The sequence below is a fragment of the Podarcis filfolensis genome, assembly GCF_964270895.1.
Source record: "Podarcis filfolensis genome assembly, chromosome: 15".
NCBI classification, from domain to species: Eukaryota; Metazoa; Chordata; class Lepidosauria; order Squamata; family Lacertidae; genus Podarcis; species Podarcis filfolensis.
In genome coordinates, this window is record NC_139618.1 from 17,531,594 (window position 1) to 17,555,643 (window position 24,050).

The following is a 24,050-nucleotide window of genomic DNA, read 5'->3' on the forward strand; positions in this document are numbered from 1 at the left end:
TTGTGAGAAAAACAATGAAAAGCCCTTAAATGCTGCTTTGGCTGAGGGTTTTTTTGTTTTGCTTTACACCCCAAACCAGTGTTTATAAATTAGAACTGTGTAAAGGCATACCTCGGAGATATTGCAGGCTCAGTTCCAGACCACCGCAATAAAGCAAGTATCGCAATAAAGCGAGCCACCCTTTTTAAATTTTTGCTTCCCAGTTCACATAAAAGGCACACTATACTGTAGTCTATTAAGCCAGCACCCCCTGGCTGCAGAGGTGGGAGCGGAAAAACCCATCTCCAGCCCTAGCGAGCTCTATTCTTATGGCCAGAAGAGGGGCAGTGGTGGTAGCAGGGAGCCAGGCTGCCTACAGCTACAACCTGCGCCCTTGTAAGGGACAGCACCTGTGAAGTGTGGTAATGCAAAGCACAATATGAGGTATGCATGTATTGGCCTAAACTGTGTTTATTAGTTCCAAGGCAAAAGCACTGAAACAACAGGTGGTGTTCGTAGTTCAGTTGTGAAAGTAGATTAAGTCACCGCTTATGGGAAAGTTGTTGCTGTAACTTGCTGTAGGTGAAAAGTGCGATATTCATAACTTTTGTCTTGCCTTGTGTTGTTGCTTTTCACTGATTGAAAAGATTAGTGACAGGACCTTTCAAGTGGAGGTAGTGTAACTAATACAGTATTGAGATCCTGAAGATCTATGCTGCAACTGACACTTCTGTTATTCCAGGTGGGAAGTCAGCCCTTGAGTCCTTCATCCCAACCATCTCAGCAGGAGCTCAGCCCTTCCCAGATGCAGGCAACCAGCTCGTCACAAAGCCAAACTCTCCAATCACAGCAAGGTTCTTCGGTCCAGCAAGCATATCTTCCCAGTTCATGGAACTCATTCCGCAGCTATCGTAAGTATGCAAAAAGGCTCTGCTACCGCTTGCTCTCAGAGGTGTTGGAAAAGCGCCTGCACCTCATTCGCAGTTTCCAAGCTGTGATTTAATAAATAATGGTTGAGAAGCCCCTTAAAGAACAGCAGCAGCTGTAAGGCTTCTTTGTATTACATGTCCAAGTCTTTTATTTTCCAGGTTGAGCTACAAGCCATACATTTTCTGACATCTTATACAAGCAGGCCAACTTCTTGTTCTAATTGCATTGCTTTGAGTAGGGTGTTGTGTAAACTGAAAACAATGTTCATAGCATCACGCAGCTGATAAAATTTTGTAAGCATCACAAGATGCTTATGTTAATACACCACTACAAGAGAGGGTGGGGAGGCACATTTTCCTTGCTTCCTTTATTAGAAGGCCAATGATACTTCAATTTCATCCATAAATTGTAAAAAAATCACAATTAGGGCTGGAGGGGTTAAGCTAGGCGGTCCCAGGTTTAGCTCTGACAAGTCACAAAAAGAGTTTACAGAGATCTCAGAAGGCACCTTTTGTTTTTTAAATGTACTTGTAGCATACAGATGCTAGAGCCATGTGTTTTCAGACTTGATATTCTCAATATATTTATATTTAAAAGCCACAGGCTGAAATGTAGACTTCAGCGAGCTTCAGGTAAACCCACAAGGCTTACTTTGACCTTCTGAATGTTTTTTTGTATTGATGGTGTTTAAGTGAGAGTCCTGCCCTCCTTATATGGGAGCAGGCCTGGGGCTAAATTCAGTGGGGTTAGGACTACATCTTAACTCTATTTCTTTATCTTCTGCATTTTCCCCTCTAGCCTCTGATATTCAGATGATGACCCTCCCACAGGGCCAGTATGTGATTGCAGAGGCAGCCGTAGGAACTCCTGTCACTACAGTGAACACAGGGCAAGTGAAAACAGTCGCCCAGGTAAGATGACTGAGGAAATATAAGGAAAGCACTTTGAACATTTGAAATATGTTGCATACATCCTAAGCAGCATTATTATGGGTGGTCAAAGAAACATTCAAAATTCTTGGTAATAATAACAACTGGAAGCTATTGCACAGGGCTTTTTCTAAATGTTCCAGGATTAATCCCATATTATGGATGTGGGGACTGAGAGTGCCTAAGAGTAAAATTGCATCTTATTCTGGCAAAGTCAGATCACATATATGCTTAGCAGAATGAGTCAGTTATTTTAGAAATCTGCTATTTTAGAAATATTAATTCGTCCCTTTATATATGCTAATCCCTCATCTTGGTTCAAAGGTTTATGTGTTTGTGAAAATGGCGTATAGTTAAAACATCCCCGGCACTCCCAGAGCTGGCACACCAAGCAGCCCTTGCCCAGCAAACAAGGTCAAGAACTTAACAGTTCTTTTAGCACCAGGTGTGCTTTTTAGCTCTTGGGTTTGTTTGCGGGCAAGGCCCTCTCAGCACACTGGCCCTGGAAGTCTAGGGATGCTCACATTAACTTGTGAGAGCATCCCAGAGCCTTCGCAGTCAGTGTGCTGAGTGGGCCTTGCCCAGCAAGCAAGGTGGAGCACTTAAAAGCCATTTTCACACCAGGTAGCCCCTAGTGGACCTGGTGTGAAACGAGCTTTTCGGCTCTCCGCCTTGCTTGGGACTTGTGCAGTTTCAGCCAGCCCACCTTCAGCTACTTATGGTTGAAATCAGGCAAGTCGGATGCATGTAAGATGAGGGATTACTGTATCAAGGAACATTTAAGGAATAACTAACCCAGCTCGAAGACCTGCTCTAAATAATAAATCACCTGTGTGCCACAGGGTGCAGCAAACACCAGGTTATTTTACAGTTCCTACTTTTATTGACTTAACCTATATTTTTTGTGTATTCATAACATACAACAACCAAAGTTGAGGCAAAAATAAGTTGTTGAGAATATGAGAGAAAAATATTAAAAACAGGATAACCTATGTTGGTTTCTTTTCCTGTAGACACATTACGTATTAGCTGAAGGTCAATCTGACTTGGATGTAAAGCCAAACCTCTCACTTTCCAGTAGCATAGAAGTGGGTCTGTCTCAGCCATCAACACATTCTGACTCCTTGGAATCACAAATGGCAAATCAGCAGCAAACGACGCAATACATCATAACCACCACAACCAATGGCAATGGAAGCAGTGATGTGCACACGGAAAAGCCGTGAATTCTCCTTTGTGGCAGAGAAAGGAGGAGATCCAGCGGAATCTGCTGACTTTTTAGATTCATAATCCTGAATGTTTGAGGCACTAAGAGATGTTTTAACAAGTTTGTTTGTATAACTTGAAGTTCCTCGTCTCATGGTGAATTCGCAGAATTTCAGGTTTAGATGATACCTAAAGCTGCTCACAGCCGTTAGGATGCCAGCAACTCCTGGAGCTCTTGAACAAAGAATAATGTAAAACAAAATGGAAACTAAGATTCTTCTGGACCCCCCCTTTTTTAATTTATTCCAGGGGTACCCTTATTTTTCATTTGTTGAAGCCTACACAACAATGAAAGGTTTGCTGAACACGTAACTGCTGGCATATGTGTTTCATACCTGCAATTTTAAAAAGCAGTCTGTCTCAGTATCTAATTACATTTCTTTTGGCTTAATTTCTTAAGTAGCCATGGACGAAAGGAATATACCAGCATAGGAAGGGGCGGGGGGGGGGGGGGAGAGAAATAAATAGGAAAATTGCCTGAAAGGAAAGGAGCAATTACTGACCATTGTTTCCCACAGCATATGGGACAGTTGGGACAGTGAAACTGTGAAGCTGTGCAGAAGCAGTTAAGTTATTTTTCTTTTCTTTTTTTAAAATTTTTATTTTTGGAACCTTGTGAACTGTTTACATGCCGTCTGCACTGTCCTGGTACTCAGTTCTGGAGAGTATGAAGGAAGCTATCTTGGAGCCCTCCCAAGTCTCAAACCTATTCAAATCACAGGAGCATTTAAGGTAACACTGAGTTTCAACCTACACCTTGTTGACTGTGTTCCTTCTGTACAAGGGGGAAGATTCCTTTTCCCTAGTAAACAAGAATAAAAAGGCTCAGTGATGTTTTAATGTGTCCAGCAGCTTTCATTGTATACGTTACTAACTTGTATCAGGGCTGGGGTTTGAAACCTAAGTGCATTTTATTAAAAGAGCTGCTTTGAACTTTGTTCCTTCTATACAGTTACTGTTGGAGAGACCCCTTTACTTCACAGTATTGGATGATAAATCCCCAACCTTCAGTTCAGAGTAGCTGGAGATATTGTATTTCTGCTGCCTGAAATATTTCATTCATTCATCTCCCACCCTGTATAAAAACTGCAAATAACTGGGCTGTTTCATAAAATGACCAGCCTTGCACTCAGGAAAATGAACAAGAAGACAGCAAACCGCTATTTCAGGGCAGCAACAAAAGACATTAAAAACAACAATAGCTGCCTGACTGAATACGCCTGGGGCATCCAATGGGAACATCCCTTGTGAAAGGCATATTATTGAGATTCATGCGGTTGTGCAAGAGAGCTGTTCTGATCTTGTGGGTCCCCCTCCACTTTCATTTCACTGCTGCTTGTGGTACAAGAGGCATTCCAGGTGAGACAAGGATAAAGTTTGGGACCAGATAAAGGAGAAGCTGTTTCTTTAAGGCACTTTATTTGCGTCCTGGCCCCATTCAGGAGTCTGTCTGCTTTTGAAACCAATTGGGAGGTATCATTTCAACAGCAATATTAGGACAAACAGAAGCTGCAGATTTCTTTTTACTACTGTTGGGAGATATATACTACCCTGGAGTGCCGCTGTGTAATACACTGCTTTTATTCCAGGCTTCTTCAACCCTCTGGTGCTGTGATGAATTGTATATGGAGCACCTTCATCCTTTCGTTTTGAAGTGTTAAGTCGTTTAAATAGGAAAATTAGTTGTTCGGGCCATCTCAGCCATCACAAAATCAGCCTGGCACCTCAGTCATAAACCTATTACTTGGAAGAAAATCCAATTAATTCCAGTGAAATGGACATACATATAATGCAGACAGGAGCAGGGAAGGAGGGAGGGAGATGCCTTCCTCAATAAATGGCAAACGCTCCACACCTTGATTCCATGAAAAACAATATTGTTGTCTTTAAAAAACCCACATGGCTACCTTTATTAGTTCGAGTTAGCCACTCTGGAAAGATGTACAGCGATCACCACATCGATCAAGTAGGTGCTCTGTGATTTGGCAAAGCAGAATGTGTTCACTAGACCTCACAAACATACTAAATTATAAACCCTAAACAGAAAGGGAATGCAAGGCTCTTCCAAGTTGTTTCTACAAGCAGAACAATGTTACATTATTGCAAGGCAGAAACTTCTTGTTCTTTGTCTTTTCACCTACACCACTAGGTAGGTGTACACCACAAAGTAACAAGGATTGTGGTGACCAATGTAACTGAACAGATATGTGAACTGGATCTGCAAGGGGGCAAACAGAGGAGAGGCGGGGAATCCACTGCACGAGTGGAAATACAAACAGGGACCAACTTTGTTAGATACAACCCAAAGTCCTTTTCTTCTTTAAAACTGCTAAAAGCTGGGCAGTAAAATCACAACATTTAATGAAAGAAGAACCTAGCACAAGTTACTCCAATGTGCTGGTCTAGTCTTGTTTAGTAGTGTTATGTTCATTGTACACTCAGTGACTGGTGTAGCATGCTAATATTCTTGCACTACCTTCCCAGGTGTAAAAAGAAATCCCCGCCCCTTTACATATAAACTATACTGATTTGTTGCTAGTGTTACTTTGCAGGGCTAGCATAACTCACATTCTTACCAGTCACGCCTGCTGCAATATGGTTATAATAAGGAACTTTATCTGCCCTGGGTTAACAGTGTGATTTTTTTAAATCTTCACCTCTTTTTTATATACCTGGGAATCCGGGGGTTATAGTTTGGGGATGCCCCATGCACTGCAGGCATCGATGCTCACTCTTCATGAGACTGCAGCGCTGCACCTGATTTCTTGGAAGTAAGCCCCAGCTGAACTCAGTAGGACTTACTTCTAAGTAAACAGAGGATCCGTCCGCACGGTCTTTTCGCTTATTTTGCTCATGCATACATTCCCTCATGACAGGAATTAGAACAGCTAACATTTTATGCATGGGAAATGTGTTAAAGCAGTCTAGTAGTTTCAGAGCTGTGTTTGAACCTGTGTATTTCAGAGTAGAATTTAATAGGAGGATCCCTGTGCCTTTATTGGCACAGCTGCATAAATCGGCAGAATCAGCAGGCAAAACTTGTTTCAGTATAAACATTCAGTGATGTGACAAGCCTTAACTGCTGCTTTTCTCGGTGCTCTGCAGTTGTCAAAAATACATGAACAGTGCCAGAAAAGAAAAATCAGCCTTGGCTCCTGTTTATTTGTATGCATTGTAATTTCCTGATAGGGCTATAGAAATAATAAATTGTGTGTTGGGGAGGAAACAGTCAGAAGTCCCTCCACCATTTTACTTGATGTAAAAATATACAGAGTTGTTTGTTCCACTCAGAGTTGATCTACTGAAGTTACAACGCAGAGTACTAACCACTATACGATCACGGCCCTTCACCTCAGTTCAAATCCGAATCATGGCAAAAGTTTTCTAGGGACGCGGGTGGCACTGTGGTCTAAACCACTGAGCCCCTTGGGCTCTCCAATTGGAAGGTTGTTCGAATCCAAGCAACACGGTGAGCTCCCATTGCTCTGTCCCAGCTCCTGCCAACCTAGCAGTTCGAAAGCACACCAGTGCAAGTAGATAAATAGGTACTGCTGCAGCGGGAAGGTAAGCGGCGTTTCCGTGTGCTCTGGTTTCCATCTCAGTGTTCCATTGCTCCAGAAACGGTTTAGTCATGCTGGCTACATGACCCAGAAAGCTGTCTGTGGACAAATGCCAGCTCCCTCAGCCTGAAAGCGAGATGAGCGCCGCAACCCCATAGTCGCCTTTGACTGGACTTAACCGTTCATGGGTCTGTTACCATTTTTTTTAAACTGAAGTTAATGGGCTTAGTTTCATTAATTTCAATGGGTCTACTCTGTGTAGGGCTAACATTGGCCATAGCCCACAAGCTCCTCCTGTACCTTTGTAACAGGCAGAAATTCAGCAAGGCAAGCTTTGCCCACTGGATCTCCATACTGGAGAAACCTACATCTTTTGAATTTCTGCCTCTTTTGCAAAACAAAAAGGCTTCATTCCATTGCTACATTCTTGCCTAGAAACACAAAACACTTCTTCCAAGAGCAGATAAGGATAAGCTAGGCATCAAATGAAATATATCCTAGTACAATAGGAAGGCATTCAATCTCATCCCATGACACATTTGATGTTCATTAAAAAGTAATCCCCACTGAGCTCTATGGGACTTAATTTTATTACATTCTTATCAAACCTTTCCTTCAGGTCCTAGTCCAGCACTCTTACCACTATACCACATACTCTATTGACACAATGCAGATTACAAGGCTAGAATACACATAAAAATAAAACTACAACTTCTGTTCCCTCATCCCACCCCCGGGAAAGCAAAACATACCATGCAGACTTGACTAAATGTATCTTCAGAGTTACACCTGTTTGGAACCTCCATTTTCAGAACCATTCTACTGCTGAATGTCAGCTACCCAGATAGAGAAATGAGCCTTACTTCTAAATATGTGCGCATCCTGGGTTGAGGCTGCCGTTGTATGCCCTTACCCAGAAGGAAGCTCCATCAAGCTCCAAAGAGCCTTGTAGCATGTTAACAAATTCATTACATAGCACAGCCATCAGCTTTTAGACTGGAGCCCGACTTCAAGGTGCTACGAGCCGCTTTTGCTGTTAAGATCAGCAGCACTTGATTAAACCCCTCTGCAAGGTGTTCATCAGACTTCCCATCATAGGATTGGCCAGCTCCATCAGGCCTCCTTTCCTTCAACTGTCACCTGGCAGCAGCCATCCCACCAGGCTGCTGCAGTGGGGGAGATGGGAAGCAAGGCTCATTCCAACAGGCACCTCCTGCCTCTGAACTATGCAAGCTAGTCATTTTTAGAACTGTTGAAGAACTAGCATCTGAGTTTGATTCCACCCTCCAGGACCATTTTGTTTTAATTGATGTCAGCCACTCTGGGAGCCTTTTAGGCTGAAGAGTAGTATGTATATATAGTGCTTCCCCCACCCCAAATGTTTAGGGGTACTCTCATTTTGACTCAAGAAAACCACAATTTTATAGTTCAGGAAAAATAAATACAGTAAATGAACAAAAGTACAGATTCACAAAATGTTTAGGGGTATGCATACCCCTGCATACCTCAGAAAAAAGCACTGTGTGTTTATATATATTCATAAACATATAAAATTTTACAATCATAAAATTGACTGTGAAAACAGAAACCTCAAAGCGGTTTACAACAAAATAATAAATTTATCAGTTAAAACACTAAAAACAACTGTTTAAAACAAAAATTAAAATCATAAATGCACTAAGAAGTCTACATGCTCTAAAAGAAATGCTCGAAATAAAATAGCCAAATAGATCATATATGCTGCAACCTGACACGCTGACCCAGAAATAGGCCCCTGCCGTCAATCAGTGGGCTCTCAATCATTCCAGCCGCTAGAGACGCAAACAAGGAACACGAGGCGCGCCGTACCGCCGCCACGCATGCGAAGAAGACGACGACGAGTGCGGCTGCGCGCTTTCGCCCGTCTGGAGGAGGAGGAGGAGGCGGCGCGCATGCGTGACGTTTCGTTTCTTCGTTCCTTTCCTTCCTTCCGCGGGAGGCAGGGAATGCTCAAGCTTGGGCGCGCCCACGTTGCGCGCGCCTGGAAGGGGAGGCCTCGCGGGCGTCGGCGCATGCGCTCTCAACCACCACTACCACCACCTCGACCTGGAAACGGAATGCCTGAGCCGGGTGCAGGTGAGCGGGGGTTCGAGGGGGGGGGGCGTCTGTTTGGAACGCGGAGGGGCCGGATCCTCTTACTCACCTCAGAGGCCTCTGAGGTAACAAACGGGGCAGGGGCGTGTGGTGCTGAAGGTCTCCTGTGGGTCAAAGTTTGAGGGGGGCATTGAGAACTTTGGGGAGGGGGCGCGAATTGATATACCTGGGGGGATGTGGGGAAGGTAGGGGCAGGATAGGGAGGCGGGTTTGTGGGGGGGCAAGAATGAGGTGCATGGGGGGGAACTGTCTTTGCTCGTGGGCCCTCCCCTTGCCTCCCCTCCTCGCCTTTTTTAAGAGTGTAAGTTCCTCGGGGGCAGGGGGCTGCCTCTGCTCTTGCCTGTGCAAGCCTGTAAGGTGCACAGCCTAATCTGGCTGTGCAGACAATAAAGACTGTTGCTTCATCAAATTGTTGGCAGTGGGAATGGATTAACAGTGTAGCTGACAGGCTAAGCTTGTATCATGAGGGAAATTCTCCCAAAGGTGGGTAGGTGAGGAAGCATGTGTTTTAGGGGGTTGGCCACAATTATTATTTTTTATTTTTTTGCGCTGGCTGAAGACGCATCTATTTGTGCAAAATTGGGATGCCCGCTTCCCACTGTCCAGCCATGCAGCTCCCAAAAGCTGCTCCTATGAGAGTCCGGTGACCTTCCAAAACAGGATGGGGATATAACATAGATGAAGGATTGTTGTTGTTATTATTTATAGCCTGACTTTTTCCTAGACCAGGGCTCAAGTTGGTTTATACAAATTAAAGCAGGGCAGGTGAAATATGGAAAGCTAAAAATACATAAAAGGTAACAGTTCAAAAGTGATTAAACTATAGGAGAATTAAAACAATATAAAACCAAGTTTGTTAAAATGCACGTGAAAGTTGGCCTCTAAGGTGCTACTGGACAAATTTTTTTATATATTAAAATGCAGATTGTCGAAACAGTACTACTAAAAGCCCTTTCCTTTAAAAACAGTCTGTTCCCAAGAGCCTGCCAGAATAAAGCAGTCTTCAACTGCTGGTGGAAGGGTTGCAGTAGAATCAGTGGAAGTGGGGTGCCTTGTACGATGCATGCATGTAGATCTTCCTAGCATCATCTTGGAAGTTCTCTCTCCCATGAAGGAGGGAATGCCTCTTCTAAAATGAAATTTGCAGTGGTGACTGTTTTCCAGACAAAAATTATGACAAAATTGGGGTAATTTTTTCATCGGAACATTTTGGAATGTTTTGAAGAGTGATCTAATTTAGCATTTCTGTTTTATTTGTATTAAATAAACAAAGCTCCATTCATTGTTACTAATGAAGTTAAGAAGTGGAAAGCATTATTTGGAGAAATACAGCTCTGAAAAATTTTCCACCCCAGATTGTGTGACGTTTAGAGTGTTGGACTAGGACATGGGAGCCTAGGGTTTGAATCTCCACTTGGCCATGCAGTTCATCGAGTGACCTTGGGCCTGTTACTGTCTCGCAGCCTAACCTAGCACACAGGGATTTTGTGAGCATAAAATGGGAAGGGGGAGAACCATGCACACAATCTTGAGCTCATTGAAGGAAAAGGTGGTACATAAATGTAATAAATAAATTACCAGAAATTTACCACGTACAGTTCTTATAAGTATTTGTGCTAAACATAACTCTTAAAATCTGTTCCTTAGTAACTTGGCAGCATATTATATTAGAAGATTGTAATGCTTAAAATTGGTTACAGATTGATCTAGATTTTGGAGATGCATTATTTTTGCTTCTCTGTATTTTATTTTTGTATTTTATTGTGGGGCCTTATGAATTATCACTTGGTTGTTTAATTTGATTATAGTGTATGTTGCTCATTCTAATCCTCTGTTTATTTGTGTGCTGCTTTCCTGATGAAATTATTTCCAAAATATGCAGACTGGTCAAACTAGCCATGCTTTGCTTTTTGGCAGCAAACCACAATGTGAAACCAAGATTTGTTGGTGCTTTATGAACTGTGGCTTGTTTTAACCATCATTTGGTGTCATGTGTGAACCAAACAGCCTTATTGAACCTTGGTTTGTTTCGCCACTGCAATGCTTGCCAAGCTGCACGAGGTACGAACAGCTGGAAAACAAGCTAGTGAAATGAGCTGTAGGTTATGTGCTTGACTATGAGGCAACTCTTGATTTGTTGAGCAAACCATGGTTTAGATAGAGCCAGTGACTCTTCCTAATAAAAGTAGAAAGATGCATGACCACAGAAACAGAAACACAGAAACTGAATGCCTTGTTCTCATTGAGTTCCCAAGTTAATGAACGTTAACCTAGACTGACCAATGTTACCCAAGACTAGCCAAATGGCAACAAGAACCCCAGCAATGTGGGGAACCAAATGTTCTTCTGGAGCTTAAGTGCAAATTCTCTGTTTGACTAGAAGTGTGTTGCAATTTTTATTGCTGGCATAGCAGATAAATTTCTGGTTCCCCCTCCCTTTTTTCTTCAAAAATTTGGTGAAGTGAATACAGACTTCATTTTTTATTGTCTGAATTTCTGTCAAAAGATAAGTGAGGTATACTCATTTTGATAAATTGTTTTTGTAACGGGGCACTAAAAAAACCCACCACTCAGTGGAAATTTGTTTGGTTTGGCAGTATTCAATTAATAAAATACACTGTTTTAAATGTTACTCTTGTTCATTTGAGAATAAATCTTTTTCTCAGGACCAATATATTTCAGATGGCAGCTATATGTCTGCTTCCATCCTCTGTAACTGATGTTCCAAGTCCCTAGCTGGAGAAGCTGTGTGTTCTTCAAATAAAAGGTAAATATCACCATTGCAAGTAATGAACTTTCCTTTTTAGTAATTCCTCAAGACATGATACTATAATTATTTTCGAACATGAATTACATTCTTTTGCCAAATAGTAATGTATTTTTATTATTTCAGTTAAATGTTGTTGTGACACAGAAATTGTTCTGTATGCATAGACGTAATTCTTTAGAAGCTGTTCTATAATAAATAGTTACACCTTTTATTTACTCAATCATAGAACAGGCTTGCAAAAAACACATCTCCCTTGGTTACCTGTAACCTCCTGTTGACCAGGCATTCTCTGGCAGCAGTTCACACTTTGTCTATTATGTTTTTACTTTCCTTCCACCACACACAAATCCTGAGGAATTCAGCAAGGCTTCTTTTTCTACTGCCTGGTAAGCACATCTGAGCTTTTTTTTGCAAGAGCTTTTGTAGAGAGGGACAGAGAACGAACTATACTATACTGTAGTAGAACAGTATGTTTTAAAGTGTGAAGTGTTAAACTGGGCTATCTTTTCCAAGAGCAGTAAGAGCTACACACACAAACATGATTTTCAAATAGGTGCCAACTGAGTTGGTCTGTAACAATAATTAAATATATTTTGTTTAATATTAAATCTGCTTATAGTGGAATTGTGAAAATAGCTTCTTGGTTACAGTAAGTTTCTTTTTGTTCTAGGGTTTCATTAGGGCATGAACAATGGATTCTTTGGATCACATGCTCACCGACCCATTAGAGTTGGGGCCATCTGGAGAAGGAAATGGCACACAGATTATGGAGGATTGCATGCTGGGATCCATTCGAATTAGCTTGCCAGAAGATCTGTTGGAAGATGTAAGTAGAACTGGAGTAACCTTTTTTCTTTCATATAGTGTAAAACAACAGTGTGAGCTGAGAAGGAACCATTGCTAACTTTTGAAGGAATAATTCAAAAGTGGTGGCATCTCAGCAAACATTTGATAACTAAATTAGACAGGAACAGCTTCAGAAACAGATACCTCTGAAAAGCTCGCAAGTAGGGCATGAGGGAGGCAGCAGGGTTTTGTTACTTGGGCAGCATCCAGTCCTTGGGTATATGGCAACTGATGTGAAGACTTTGTGAAGGAAACCCAAATAAGGTTTCTTTGCTTTCATTGTCTGTAAGAAACACATTAAGTAACCCAATTTGCATGTCCTGATAAGCCAAAGTTAATTGTGCATCTCAGTTCTCATCATCCTTGACCATTGGTTGTGTTGGCTGGGGCTGATGGTAGTTGGAGTGCAACAACATTTAGAGGGCCAAGGTTCCTGACCCTGGACATAACAGTGATTGAGTGACATGTTAGTGCATGCTACCTCATCACTGCCTGCTTAGTTCCTCCCTTGCAGCAAGCAGGAGCAACAAGTTATGAAACATGGATTATCATTACATCTATACCTGGGATCATGGTATTTTCTCCCAAGCAAACAACACTCGTGAAGCCTTGTTCATCATAGTTTGTTCAGGAGAATCATAGATCTTAGGTTCAGATCTAATGACAAGCCAAGCTTCAATGAAGCATGAGTGATTGTCCAGCATGCATAAGATGCTGCCTGTTCACAGTAAGTCATTATACACAGCTAACCTTGATGTGCAAACTACACCATTGGGTCTATAAACTCCTCAGAGCCTTTCAACAGTGTTTAATGGAACATACTGTAACTTAACAGCTTTTCCTGCTAAAGAACAGGTTTTCTTAGTTTATCTTATTAGTCCATAACAATTTTCGTTTTGTTCTTTTTTGTATAAATGCAAAATTGAGGATCTTTATATGATACTGTTGCATTTCTCAAAAGTGGAATTTTTGGATCACGTTTGAAGGATTTTATTTCATTCATATCTCTCTCCCTCTCTCCCTCTCCCCCCACCCTTCTGTAGCCTGAAATCTTTTTTGAAGTTGTCAGTCTTTCAACATGGCAGGAAGTGCTGACGGACTCGCAACGAGAACACCTGAAAAAGTTTTTGCCTCACTTCCCAGAAAGCAACACTGAACATCAGAATAATCTCATCCTGTCCCTGTTCAGTGGAGAGAATTTTCGGTTTGGAAACCCCCTGCACATTGCCCAGAAACTCTTCCGCGGTCAGTGGCAGATTTGTCTGTATTTTAACCTGGCTTCTTGACTTTGCTATGTAAGGTGACAAGTTGTAGGTCCTGAAAGTGGAAGTCACCTTTTTTTTTCTAATTATGTGCCGCACATTTGTAAGTGCTCCCATATGCAATACATTCACACTCTGTGTCTCATCCAATCTCTGCACTGTCCTGCGGTTTGAGGGGGGCTGGGAGAAGGGAAGGGAAGGGGAAGTCTATCCCATTTCCTTCTTTCATTGTGTGTGTTGAAATTATTCATTCGTAAATCCAACATCAGCAATTTGCATTATCCCAGTTCCCCTTTCTATGTGGTCAGGGTCCCATTGACAGGGTAAAAGTTAGATATTCAATTTCTTCTTGATCCTTAGTAAAGTGCCTTCTACTCTACCCCAGTACACATGATTATTGCATAACCGTTTTTTTAGGTGGGGTAAGTGCCTTCCTTCTCTTGAGATCTGACATGTGACAGCTTTTGGATAAAAAATAAAAAATAGCTTTCAGGCAGCAGGTTTCAAAACAGCAGTAACCATGGTACATGTTCTTGTTACAGATGGACACTTCAATCCTGAAGTGGTGAAGTATCGACAGCTTTGCTTCAAGTCTCAGTACAAGCGCTACCTCAGTTCCCAACAGCAGTACTTCTACCGGTTGTTGAAACAGATCCTTTCCTCCCGGAATGTAAGCATTTGAATAAACTAAATGTTCCGTAGAATATAAGATTTAGTGCAGTATTTGTCACTAAGACTGGAGAAATCTCTCATTTGGTTGCCCAGGTGTCTTCACACAAGGCTGGGATTCGAAGAACTATGAAACTAGCTCTCAGCGCTTAAGGGGTCTGTATGCTTGAGGTTTCTTAAAGAGCACCATTGTAACTATGAAAATAGAAGCTGCCTTTAATGCACATGGTCATTCTGCCATCTAGCTTGGCGCGGTTTCCTTTGATGGCAGCTGTCTGGGGTACAGACCACTCTGAGAACCATTTCATTGGAGGTGATGCCAAGAGTTAAAGCATGTGCATGCAAACCATATGTTCCAAGTCTGAGCAGTGACCCCTCGCCTATGCCACATACCAAAGTAAATAATATTAGAAAATGAAGGGACTTCTGAAAGCCGTTTATGATGCAGCATGGGAGTCTCCTTTTAAAAGTTTTGATTTGCTTAAACCTTTTGGGAATGTTCACTCCTTTCTGCATACAATTATTAGCTTTTTGGATCCCAGCCTTTGTAGTGGCATGCATCGTGCAGGGACCAGTGCCTAAACGAAGTCATGTTGGTTCCTAAGGCTTTGGTTTTGGTTCCTGAATATTAGAACTCCTCCATCCTTGCATATTACTCATTACGAAGATGTGTTTCTTGCCCCATCCACTTGGCTGTCAGGGTGACTTACATGGTGGGCTTTTGTTTAAATGTTACAAAATTAATGTATATGTTCTTGTATAAATCAAACCCCTGCGTCCAGTCACACTTCCCTGCGTCGCTCTGCTGGAAGTTGACGCGGCAGGGGAGCAGAGCTGCAGCGGTCCCGTCCGTGTGAGATGAGGGATAAATCAAGTCCAAAGACAGCTCAGTTCTTATCTCTAGAAGCGTTTATTTACAAAGCAATAAAACCGTCCGAAACTTCAGACATTCTCTTCCGTGCTCCAGGAGCACACACGCAGCTTCTGCTGCTCACCGAGAAGTGAAACTGACTGAGGAAACAGAGGACTTTGTGCGTCACTTCTCTGCGACAAGCCCCTCCTTCTGCTCCCCCTCCTTTCCTTCTCAGACACAGGACACACCGGAGTACTGACCCTGTCAGTTCCAAACTCCACACCCCCTCTTGTCCTGCGTCTGGAGACAGTAGCCATCAAAGCTTTCCCCATACACAGACTCTCACAGAACTCCTCATGCTTCTGGAAGGTTAATGGTTTTGTGAAACCATCAGCGAGGTTCTTTGTTGAGGGACAGTATTTTAGAGCGACTAGCCCCTCATGAACGCTCTGACACACATTTCGGAAGCGTATATCTAAATGTTTGGTCCTCGCTTTGAATTGCCCTGTTTCAGCTAATTTAAGGCACGGTTGATTGTCTTCATGCACCACAACAGGCTGACAATCCTCCTCACAGATTTCCTCGACCAAACACACATAGAACTCCAGTTCTCTGCAAACCTCTGATAGCGCACTGAACTCAGCTTCAGTAGATGAAAGCGCTATGAGACTTTGCTTCCGGGACCTCCACCCAATCACTGAGTCCCCAAACTTCACCACTAGGCCTGACACTGACTTGCGGTCCTCAAGGTTAGCCCAATCCGAATCCACCCAGGCGGTCAGCTTAACATCACCCTCAGCTGACATCTTGAGGCAAAAGTCTTTGGTATCTTGCAGGTAACGTAGCACCCGCTTAACACCATTCCAGGCCTGCACACTAGGACTTGAAGCCTCTCTACTGAGCAGATTGACAGCAAACGCTATGTCTGGTCTGCTCCACTGTGACAGATACAACAGACTACCCAGAGCTGACTGAAAGAGTTCAGTGTTTTCGAACACCACGCGTTCTACTTGCTGACACTCCTTCACGTACCCTGTCTCCATGGGTGATCTGGCACCTGCACAATCAGACATCCTGAACTTCTCAAGCAACTGCTCAATCTTACCTTTCTGGCGAAGCAAAAAGCTTCCATCACTTGCTCTTGCGATCTCTACGCCTAGGTAGGACTTGACATCTCCAAGTTGCTTCAGCTTGAACCGCTTACCAAGCTCCTTAGCAAACTTCTCTACCTGTTCACTTGTTCTTGTCATCAGCAAGATGTCATCAACAAACACCTGTGCCACTTGCTGTTGCAAGCCTGAATCTCTAATGTAAAGACAACTGTCTGCAAGAGATCTCTTAAAACCTAGCTTTTCTAAAGCTTCATGTAGGCACATATTCCAATTCCTGGCAGATTGGCGTAACCCATAGATGGATTTGTGCAACCGCCACACGACGCCTGGTTCACTGACTTCGAACCCTGGAGGAGGACGCATGTACAACTCCTCCTGGAGATCTGAGTTCAGGTAGGCGACATCTACATCAAAATGGTTCACCTTCCAACCTCTCTGCGCTGCTATTGCCAACAGCATTCTCAAAGTCTCCGCCCTAGAAGTTGGCGAATAGACCTCTGTGAAGTGGACCCCGCGTTTCTGCGTAAATCCACGCGCCACTAATCTCGCTTTGTACTGTGGCTCTCCTGCTTCTGTGGGTTTAAGACGGTAAACCCATCTGCAGCCAACAGCTTGCTGGTTAGCCGGCAGCTGTGTGAGTGAGAACACTCCTAGAGACTCCATTGAGTTCATCTCCTTTTGCATCGCCTCATGCCATTTGCTGGCTTCTTCCCGAGGCAACTTCTGAACATCCTCAAAGGATTCAGGTTCACATCTAGCCACACCAACCCAGACACTTGTGGCTTCATACCTTTCAGGTGGCTTCCCTTTGGTTGATCTTGCTGACCTCCTCAGCGTGAATTCTGGAACTGCGCCTGATTCACCTGGATCAACCCCCCTTTCTTCTATGTCAGAATCATCCCCCTCTGACCTGCTGCGCCGTTTAGGGCGAACAGCTGGTTCTGCTGGCGAGGATGGTTCCCTTCTTGGCTCAGACTTGACAGAGACCTGCGGAGGGGTCCTGGGACTCCCTTTTGGAGAGATACGGAGCCTCTCCCTTGGAGATCCCGGCTCTGGACTCTGTGGCTGTGGACTGTGCTCATCAGCAACAGGTTCAGCTTCACCCTCTTCCTCTTCCTCATCTGATTCTACCAGGATTTCCGGATTTCCGTGAAGCCACTTCCACCCACTCTGCTCGCAAAACTCAGCACTGCCGCTAATAAGCAGCCTGGACTGGTTGCCAGTAGGGTATGCGAAGCGCCATGCCTTTGAACCCGGCTCATAGCCTACAAAGATCATCTTCCTGGATCTTGGCTCACCTTTTCTGCGCATGGCCTTTGGAATCAGAACCCAAGCTGTAGATCCAAAAGTGCGCAGAAAATGGACCTTCGGCTTTTTCCGATGAAGCAGAAAGTACGGTGTGTCCCCTACACTGGAATTGAACACTCTGTTCTGCAGGAAACAAGCCGTTCGGAAACTTTCGGCCCAAAAGCGCTGTGGCAGACCTGAGTCCGCCAGCATAGCATTCGCTGACTCCTGCAGCGTGCGAAACTTCCTCTCTGCAACCCCATTTTGTTGCGGAGAGTGGGGGGCCGTCAGTCGATGACTGATACCCTTCTGCCTGAAGAACGATTGCAGCGCAGAACCTGTAAACTCCCCCCCCCGATCGGATTGAAAGGACACTACTTTGGTAGAGAACTGTAGTTCTACCGCTGTGATCCAATCCCTGATCAGTGCAGCTGCCTCTGACTTCTGTTTCAGTGCAAATAGCCAGGCATGTTTTGTAAAATCATCAACCAAAAGCAAAACCCACTTAGAACCAGCTAACGAAGGTGTCGGCATGGGTCCCGACAAATCTGAATGAACAAGTTCAAAGGGTTTACTGGTTTTCCTCTCAGACCTGGGATATGAGCATGTTACAACCTTTGATTGCTTACAGGCTTGACAATCTAGGTATTTGTCACATGCCTTGAACCTGCACCCAATGGTGTTGTCTGTGGCCTTCTTCACATATGACCACCCTGCATGTCCAAACCTGCGATGCCATAGGTGTAAGCAATCATGGTGTGGTGGGACATTGGCACACTGCCCTTGGGCATCTTCAATGGACTCTCCACTAGCCCCATTTTCCACCAGCCCCATTTTCCCACCAGCCCCATCTTCAATGGGCATCTCGATCAGAAAGAGCGTGCCTCTTCTCTGGACACTGTGAATCTTCTTCCCATTCCTGAAAAAGGAACACACATTGTTAGAAAACAAAACATCAAACCCAGCAGCCATAAGGGCTGACACACTTAGAAGAGAGTGGGCAAGCTCTGGTACCACAAAAGCTTCTATCCAATGGTCTATGAAAGAGCAATAAAGAAGACCAGTTTCAGTCAATGGTCTTTGAGACCCATCTGCTAAAGTAACATAACGTCCAGTTTTAACTGTCTTGCAGTTCCTCAAATGCCCAGACGATGTCACTAAACAATGCGTGGCGCCTGAATCGATGACGAGAGATAAAGAGTGTCTCTGGTTGTTTTCCACAGATGCCAAGGCGATGCTAGCACTCCCATCGGTTGCCATGGCGACAGCCTCTCCCGGGCTAAGGCTCTTGTCTTTTCTCAGAGACGCTAGCGCAGCTGTGAGGTGATAAGACGCTTTGTCTTTGTTTTTCTCCCCGCCTGCAGCTTTCCCACGTCGCTGCTGGGAACCTGCCCTGGGAACCTGCTTTGTTGACATTCCACACCGGCCAGTGTCCTTGGCAGCCTGGGCCTCTAGCGGATGCTTCCCAGCGCTGTTGGACGTTGCCTCAAAGCACAAACAACTTTCGAAGCCTTTCGCTTCCTCAGAGCTCTTGGAATGGCCTGCCTGGCCTGCCCCCCCACTGCCTTTTGGGGTGCAGCCTGCGCTCTCTTCCACAGCTCCCAGCTGCTCTCCAGCACACAGAGGTGTCGAAACAGAGAAACAGCTTCCCGGAACAGCCCCCTCTGGGCTTGGTGCTCTCTCTGGGCATTCTCTAGCCCCCTCTGACGTGGCTCCCACTCCGGCCTGGGGCTTGCTCCCTTGGCCCTCGGCTTCCTCACAGCCCTTGGCTCCTGCTGAGCCTTCGCACAGGCTCCTCAGCACCTGCCACGCGGCCTGAGCCGATTTAACGCCCTCCAGATGGGGCAACAGCAAAGCGTCCACACTTGCTTTCAGCAGGCAAAGCTCTTTCTGCTCTCTTTCACTCAGCAGAGCATCAGCATGCACGGGTGGGGCTGGCTCCTTCTGGGCTAAACTCCAGAGCCCTGTGGCCACAAACCACCCCCTTGCTCCTCTTGACCAGGCCTCCCAGTTGGCCCCATTCAGCCTCTCACCGGGGTAGCTCTCTTGGCTCTGCTGTGCCTCTGCAGCAGCCATTCTTCCTCCCCCCCGGGGCTTCAGCGTACTCACAAGTTTGCCAGCAAGCCGGACCTTTGAAGCAGCCGTTCCTTCTGGCTCTTGGTTCCGCTCTCCGGCATCCCCCTTCTGCCCTTTCCTGGCAGGAGATTTACAGCAAACCGACGCTGGTAATTTCTTCCCTTCTCACACATGTCAGGAAACACGACACGCCCATAACCTCTTGTATAAATCAAACCCCTGCGTCCAGTCACACTTCCCTGCGTCGCTCTGCTGGAAGTTGACGCGGCAGGGGAGCAGAGCTGCAGCGGTCCCGTCCGTGTGAGATGAGGGATAAATCAAGTCCAAAGACAGCTCAGTTCTTATCTCTAGAAGCGTTTATTTACAAAGCAATAAAACCGTCCGAAACTTCAGACATTCTCTTCCGTGCTCCAGGAGCACACACGCAGCTTCTGCTGCTCACCGAGAAGTGAAACTGACTGAGGAAACAGAGGACTTTGTGCGTCACTTCTCTGCGACAAGCCCCTCCTTCTGCTCCCCCTCCTTTCCTTCTCAGACACAGGACACACCGGAGTACTGACCCTGTCAGTTCCAAACTCCACATATGTTTCTTGTAAGTCACAGGAGCTTAGATGGAATTCAGTATGTTGCTATGCATATGTCTGTTTCAGCATCTGTTGGAGCTTGCTAGGAAAGGTGGTCCAGATCTGGCCCTGAAGAGGAAATACTCAGCAGCTGCTTGTGCTGCTGAGGAACGGGACCGGCGAACACATCGACGGTTCCTGAAAATCCTCAGGGAAGTGAAAGAGGAATGTGGAGACACCACCTTATCCTCAGATGAAGAAGGTAATGGCAGGGTATTCTTTAGAATAAACAAAAGCTTCTTAAGTGAAGAGTGGTTGGAGAAGTCCTTAATGCTGTATCAGCTAAAAACCTGAACGTGGAAATCAGTGATGATATACACTTGCATATATACCACTTGATGGGAACCATGGGAGGGGAGAGTGCTCATGGTTTCCCACAGGAATCTTGTTGGCCACTGTGAGAACAGGATGCCGGACTAGATGGGCCATTGGCTTGATCCAAGAGACTGTTACTGTGTCCTTAACAGTGGGGTACCCCAGACATGTGTCCCTATAAAGATAGTGCAATGTCATGGATATTTTTATTTGTACCATATAGTACTGTAGCATGACTTTAATGGAAGATGGGTTATAAATGCTAGGCTGAACGTGCATTTGCTAATACAGGGAAAACTTCATGCTCTAAGCATATTCATGTTTAAGATTAGGCTAATAGTACTTTTTAACATCTGTAGGACTAATGTCCTTCTAAGTATATGTGTGTATCTTCTGGATGATCTTTTCTATCAACGTAGTCCTCCTCTTGATTCCCCTCTGGTGCCCTCTTCTTAAACCCTGTTCTGCTTGAGAAGTGAGCAGATCTTATTTCCAGTTTGCCTTTCTCAACATTTTTACTATCCTTTAATTAAAATTGTGCTCACAGAGCGCTTTATTTTGGGTGCTTTCTAATAAACCTAAATATTTTTCTCAGTCAGATTAACATACTAAAACATCATGGCTGGCTTTATAAGTTTTAGAGCTACAATTAGGAAAATATCCTGATTAACAGTACTTCCCCTTTCTATGGCCTTTCAAAACAGCCATACTTTTTCAACTGTTGATTGAAAAAGCAAAATTACTAAATAACTTGGATGCATGAGTGCATCTGCTGCCTAGAAAAATGAGCCTTGTGCTCAGGTTTGTTGCTTCTGTTCTGCTACTATCCCTGTAGAAACCTCACTATTGTGTTGCATTTCAGATCTGAGCTCCTGGATTCCAAATTCTCCAGCCCATTGCCCAAGCCCCACTGTTCCTCTCAGAGTAATCCCCACATTATCAACCCAAGACATGAAAACAGCAGGTAAGCTCAAGTGGTATCTAAGTCTGACTTATCTTGAAAACTTTATACATTAAAAAGATGTTTTCTCACAGGATTTTCCTTCTTAGTTTTAGAATTTAGAGACCACCTCCTTCCATTTTTTAAAGACTGTTAAAGGCCATTTTCTTTTCCTCCTATGTTGGGCATTATTGCTCTCAATCCATGATCCAACCTAGTTTTCCAGCCAGGTTTATTGCTTGTTAGCCAGTCAGGCCATTCACATACATAAACAATAAAGAGAGCAACAAAAGAGGTACATATAAAATACATTAAACCATACTAAAATACAATTAAAATTGTACTGTTACAACTGATTGACATGTATTAACATAAATTGCCAACAATACACAAATGTATTGGCATTTTTCATGTAGTAGCTGCCACTTTAATGCACATTGACGTACTTTTTTTTTTGAAGTGTCAAGGCTCATTTTATATCTTCTTAATGAACCATGCATCTGCATTATGCCACCAAGTGAAAATGACTTTGTTTTACACAATAAAATGTATTTTAAATTAGATTTATGGCAGTCTAATGTGAGATGCTGATTTATAAAGGCTTTTTGCTTTGAAAGAAAAAGTATAAGACCCTGTTTCCCCCCTTGATCTTATAGTAGAAGATTTTGCAAGCCATTGGTTGTAACTGATGGGAATTTATAGTCAATTGAGAAAAATTGGTTGTAAGCACCTAAAGCTTGTTGGAAGCATTTCAGTTAAATGTGTTATGTAAATAGATTTACAGCAAACTTCTGATAGTATCAACTTCGTTTTTCCCTAGATAAACTGGAGTTTGGTGAGAATGACCTGAAGATGATACTGAAAAAACATCATGAAAAACGCAAGCGCCAGCCTGTAAGCAAACCATAAGGAGGCCACTACTTCTTAGTACTCTTTTGCTAGTGCCTCTTTCTGCAGCAAGGGACCTAGAGAATAAGGCCCTCCTCCTTCCTTGCTAGCAGTCCTATCCTAAAGCATGTTTACATTCCACTGTGTGTAGTGTGTAGTGGGGTTTACTTCCAGGTAAGTGTGCATTTGATCACAGCATGAATATGTCATGAGAAGCAGATTAAAAAACAAAGTCCAGGGAGCTCGAGAGAAAACTTGATCCTCTTTCCCCTGCAGCTACAGTAATATTTGCAAGCTGATCTTACACTGCAGACTCAGTACAGTATGGGAGCAAAAGTACTCCGTTGAGATTTCAGTTGCTTTTCATTTGTAGGTCAAGTTTGGGGTGTTCAGGTGGAAGAGGTTGTAGTGGCAAGTTGGGAATCCAGCCTATATCCTGGACAGGGCTTGGGATGCTTGAGACAATTTGGAACCTGCTGGAATGATGTACCTTAGCTGCATGACGGTGTAATTTGGTTTTTATTCTGCCTTACAGAAAGCAAGACTGAAAGTTTAAGCAAGGGGTGGGGAACCTGTGGCACACCAGTTGTTGTTGGAATCCAGTTCCCGTCAGCCCCAACCAATATGGCCAGTGGTCAAGGAAGATTAAGGAGTTGTAATTCAGCAACATCTGGGGGGCCAAAGTTTCCCCATCCCTGGTTTAAATGAGATGTCACACAAGCCTAAGCATGTTTACTTAGAAGTAAGTTTCATTGTCTTAAATGAGGCTTACTCCCACTGAAGAGAGTTCGGGATTATAGCCCAAAGACACTTGGTGTTGTGATTTCTGAGTACAGGGGAATCCCTGCTTATGTTTGGGTTCCATTCTGGATCGCTGTGCACATCAGTGGGATGCGTGCAGGTCCATTCTGGCCCACCGTGACCCCTTTCAACACCAAAAACAATGCACGTGTCAGTGGTCGCACACAAGTGGGGAGGTGCTTGTGTTCAATTTTGCTTGAACTGTAATTTTAAGTGGAGATTTTCTCTAGGTATATCTGATATAAATAATAATTTTTATTGGCAAACAACAGGAAAAGCCCTGTATGATAGTTCAGTCTCAACAGGTGTCTTTCATTCTCCAGTTTTGCTTTATGGTTGCCGTTCTCCTTGTTGAATGTCTCTTTGTCCTGTATAGAGCCATCCTGACCTCATGACTGGGGATCTGACTCTGAATGATATCATGACACGTGTGAATGCTGGTAGGAAGGGATCCTTGGCAGGTATGTGAATCAAGTTCAAGGCTGCTACATGACTGCATTTTCACTATTTTCTTTAGCTGGAGTTGTTAGCAGATGAACATCTGTCACTGTATCTTTCAGGTTTTACTACCAATGGGAACTAAAACTATAAGCAAATGTGGTAAGATTTGCAGTGTCACTTGGTGATAATGCTTTCCATGTTGGGGATGCCCTTTGCTTTTAAGCAACCATTTCTCAGACAAAATAAATTTGGTTGAAATATTATTCCTGCATTGCAGGGGGTTGAACTAGATGACCCTTGGGGTCCCTTTTTTGAGCTCTCCATATCTCATTTTTGTTTCAAAAGGAGGCTTGCTTGCACATCTCTTGAA

The 24,050-nt window shown here is 43.9% G+C and overlaps 2 protein-coding genes and 1 long non-coding RNA gene across 17 annotated transcripts in view; 2 read left to right on the plus strand and 1 right to left on the minus strand.

Annotated features, from left to right (window-relative positions):
• Positions 1-3,948, plus strand: part of PRDM10 (PR/SET domain 10) — an 80,474-nt gene extending 76,526 nt beyond the window's left edge. For all 8 annotated transcript variants that reach the window (XM_083588366.1, XM_083588364.1, XM_083588367.1 and 5 more), the window contains 3 exons: positions 722-890; positions 1,708-1,820; positions 2,852-3,948. In XM_083588366.1, the coding sequence (XP_083444492.1) occupies positions 722-890; positions 1,708-1,820; positions 2,852-3,064 (495 nt within the window). In that variant the 3' untranslated portion in view covers positions 3,065-3,948. The remainder of the gene's footprint in view (positions 1-721; positions 891-1,707; positions 1,821-2,851) is intronic.
• On the minus strand, positions 3,173-8,522 carry LOC310750734. The gene is made up of 3 exons (XR_014542204.1): positions 8,412-8,522; positions 4,655-4,841; positions 3,173-3,906 (listed from the first exon to the last, which is right to left on the minus strand). It is a non-coding gene; the product is annotated as an uncharacterized lncRNA (long non-coding RNA).
• Positions 8,523-8,573: 51 nt separating this feature from the next.
• NFRKB (nuclear factor related to kappaB binding protein) overlaps positions 8,574-24,050 on the plus strand; it is a 31,970-nt gene continuing 16,493 nt past the window's right edge. Inside the window, exons 1-10 of one of the 8 annotated variants that reach the window (XM_083588343.1) lie at positions 8,618-8,779; positions 10,715-10,858; positions 11,464-11,564; positions 12,238-12,393; positions 13,457-13,658; positions 14,218-14,345; positions 20,323-20,497; positions 21,473-21,574; positions 22,371-22,444; positions 23,616-23,700. In XM_083588343.1, coding sequence (XP_083444469.1) covers positions 12,259-12,393; positions 13,457-13,658; positions 14,218-14,345; positions 20,323-20,497; positions 21,473-21,574; positions 22,371-22,444; positions 23,616-23,700 — 901 coding nt within the window. In that variant the 5' untranslated portion in view covers positions 8,618-8,779; positions 10,715-10,858; positions 11,464-11,564; positions 12,238-12,258. Of the gene's footprint in view, positions 8,863-10,714; positions 10,859-11,463; positions 11,565-12,237; positions 12,394-13,456; positions 13,659-14,217; positions 14,346-20,322; positions 20,498-21,472; positions 21,575-22,370; positions 22,445-23,615; positions 23,701-24,050 lie in introns of all 8 variants that reach the window. The other 7 variants (XM_083588339.1, XM_083588340.1, XM_083588344.1 and 4 more) reach the window with 7 other exon arrangements.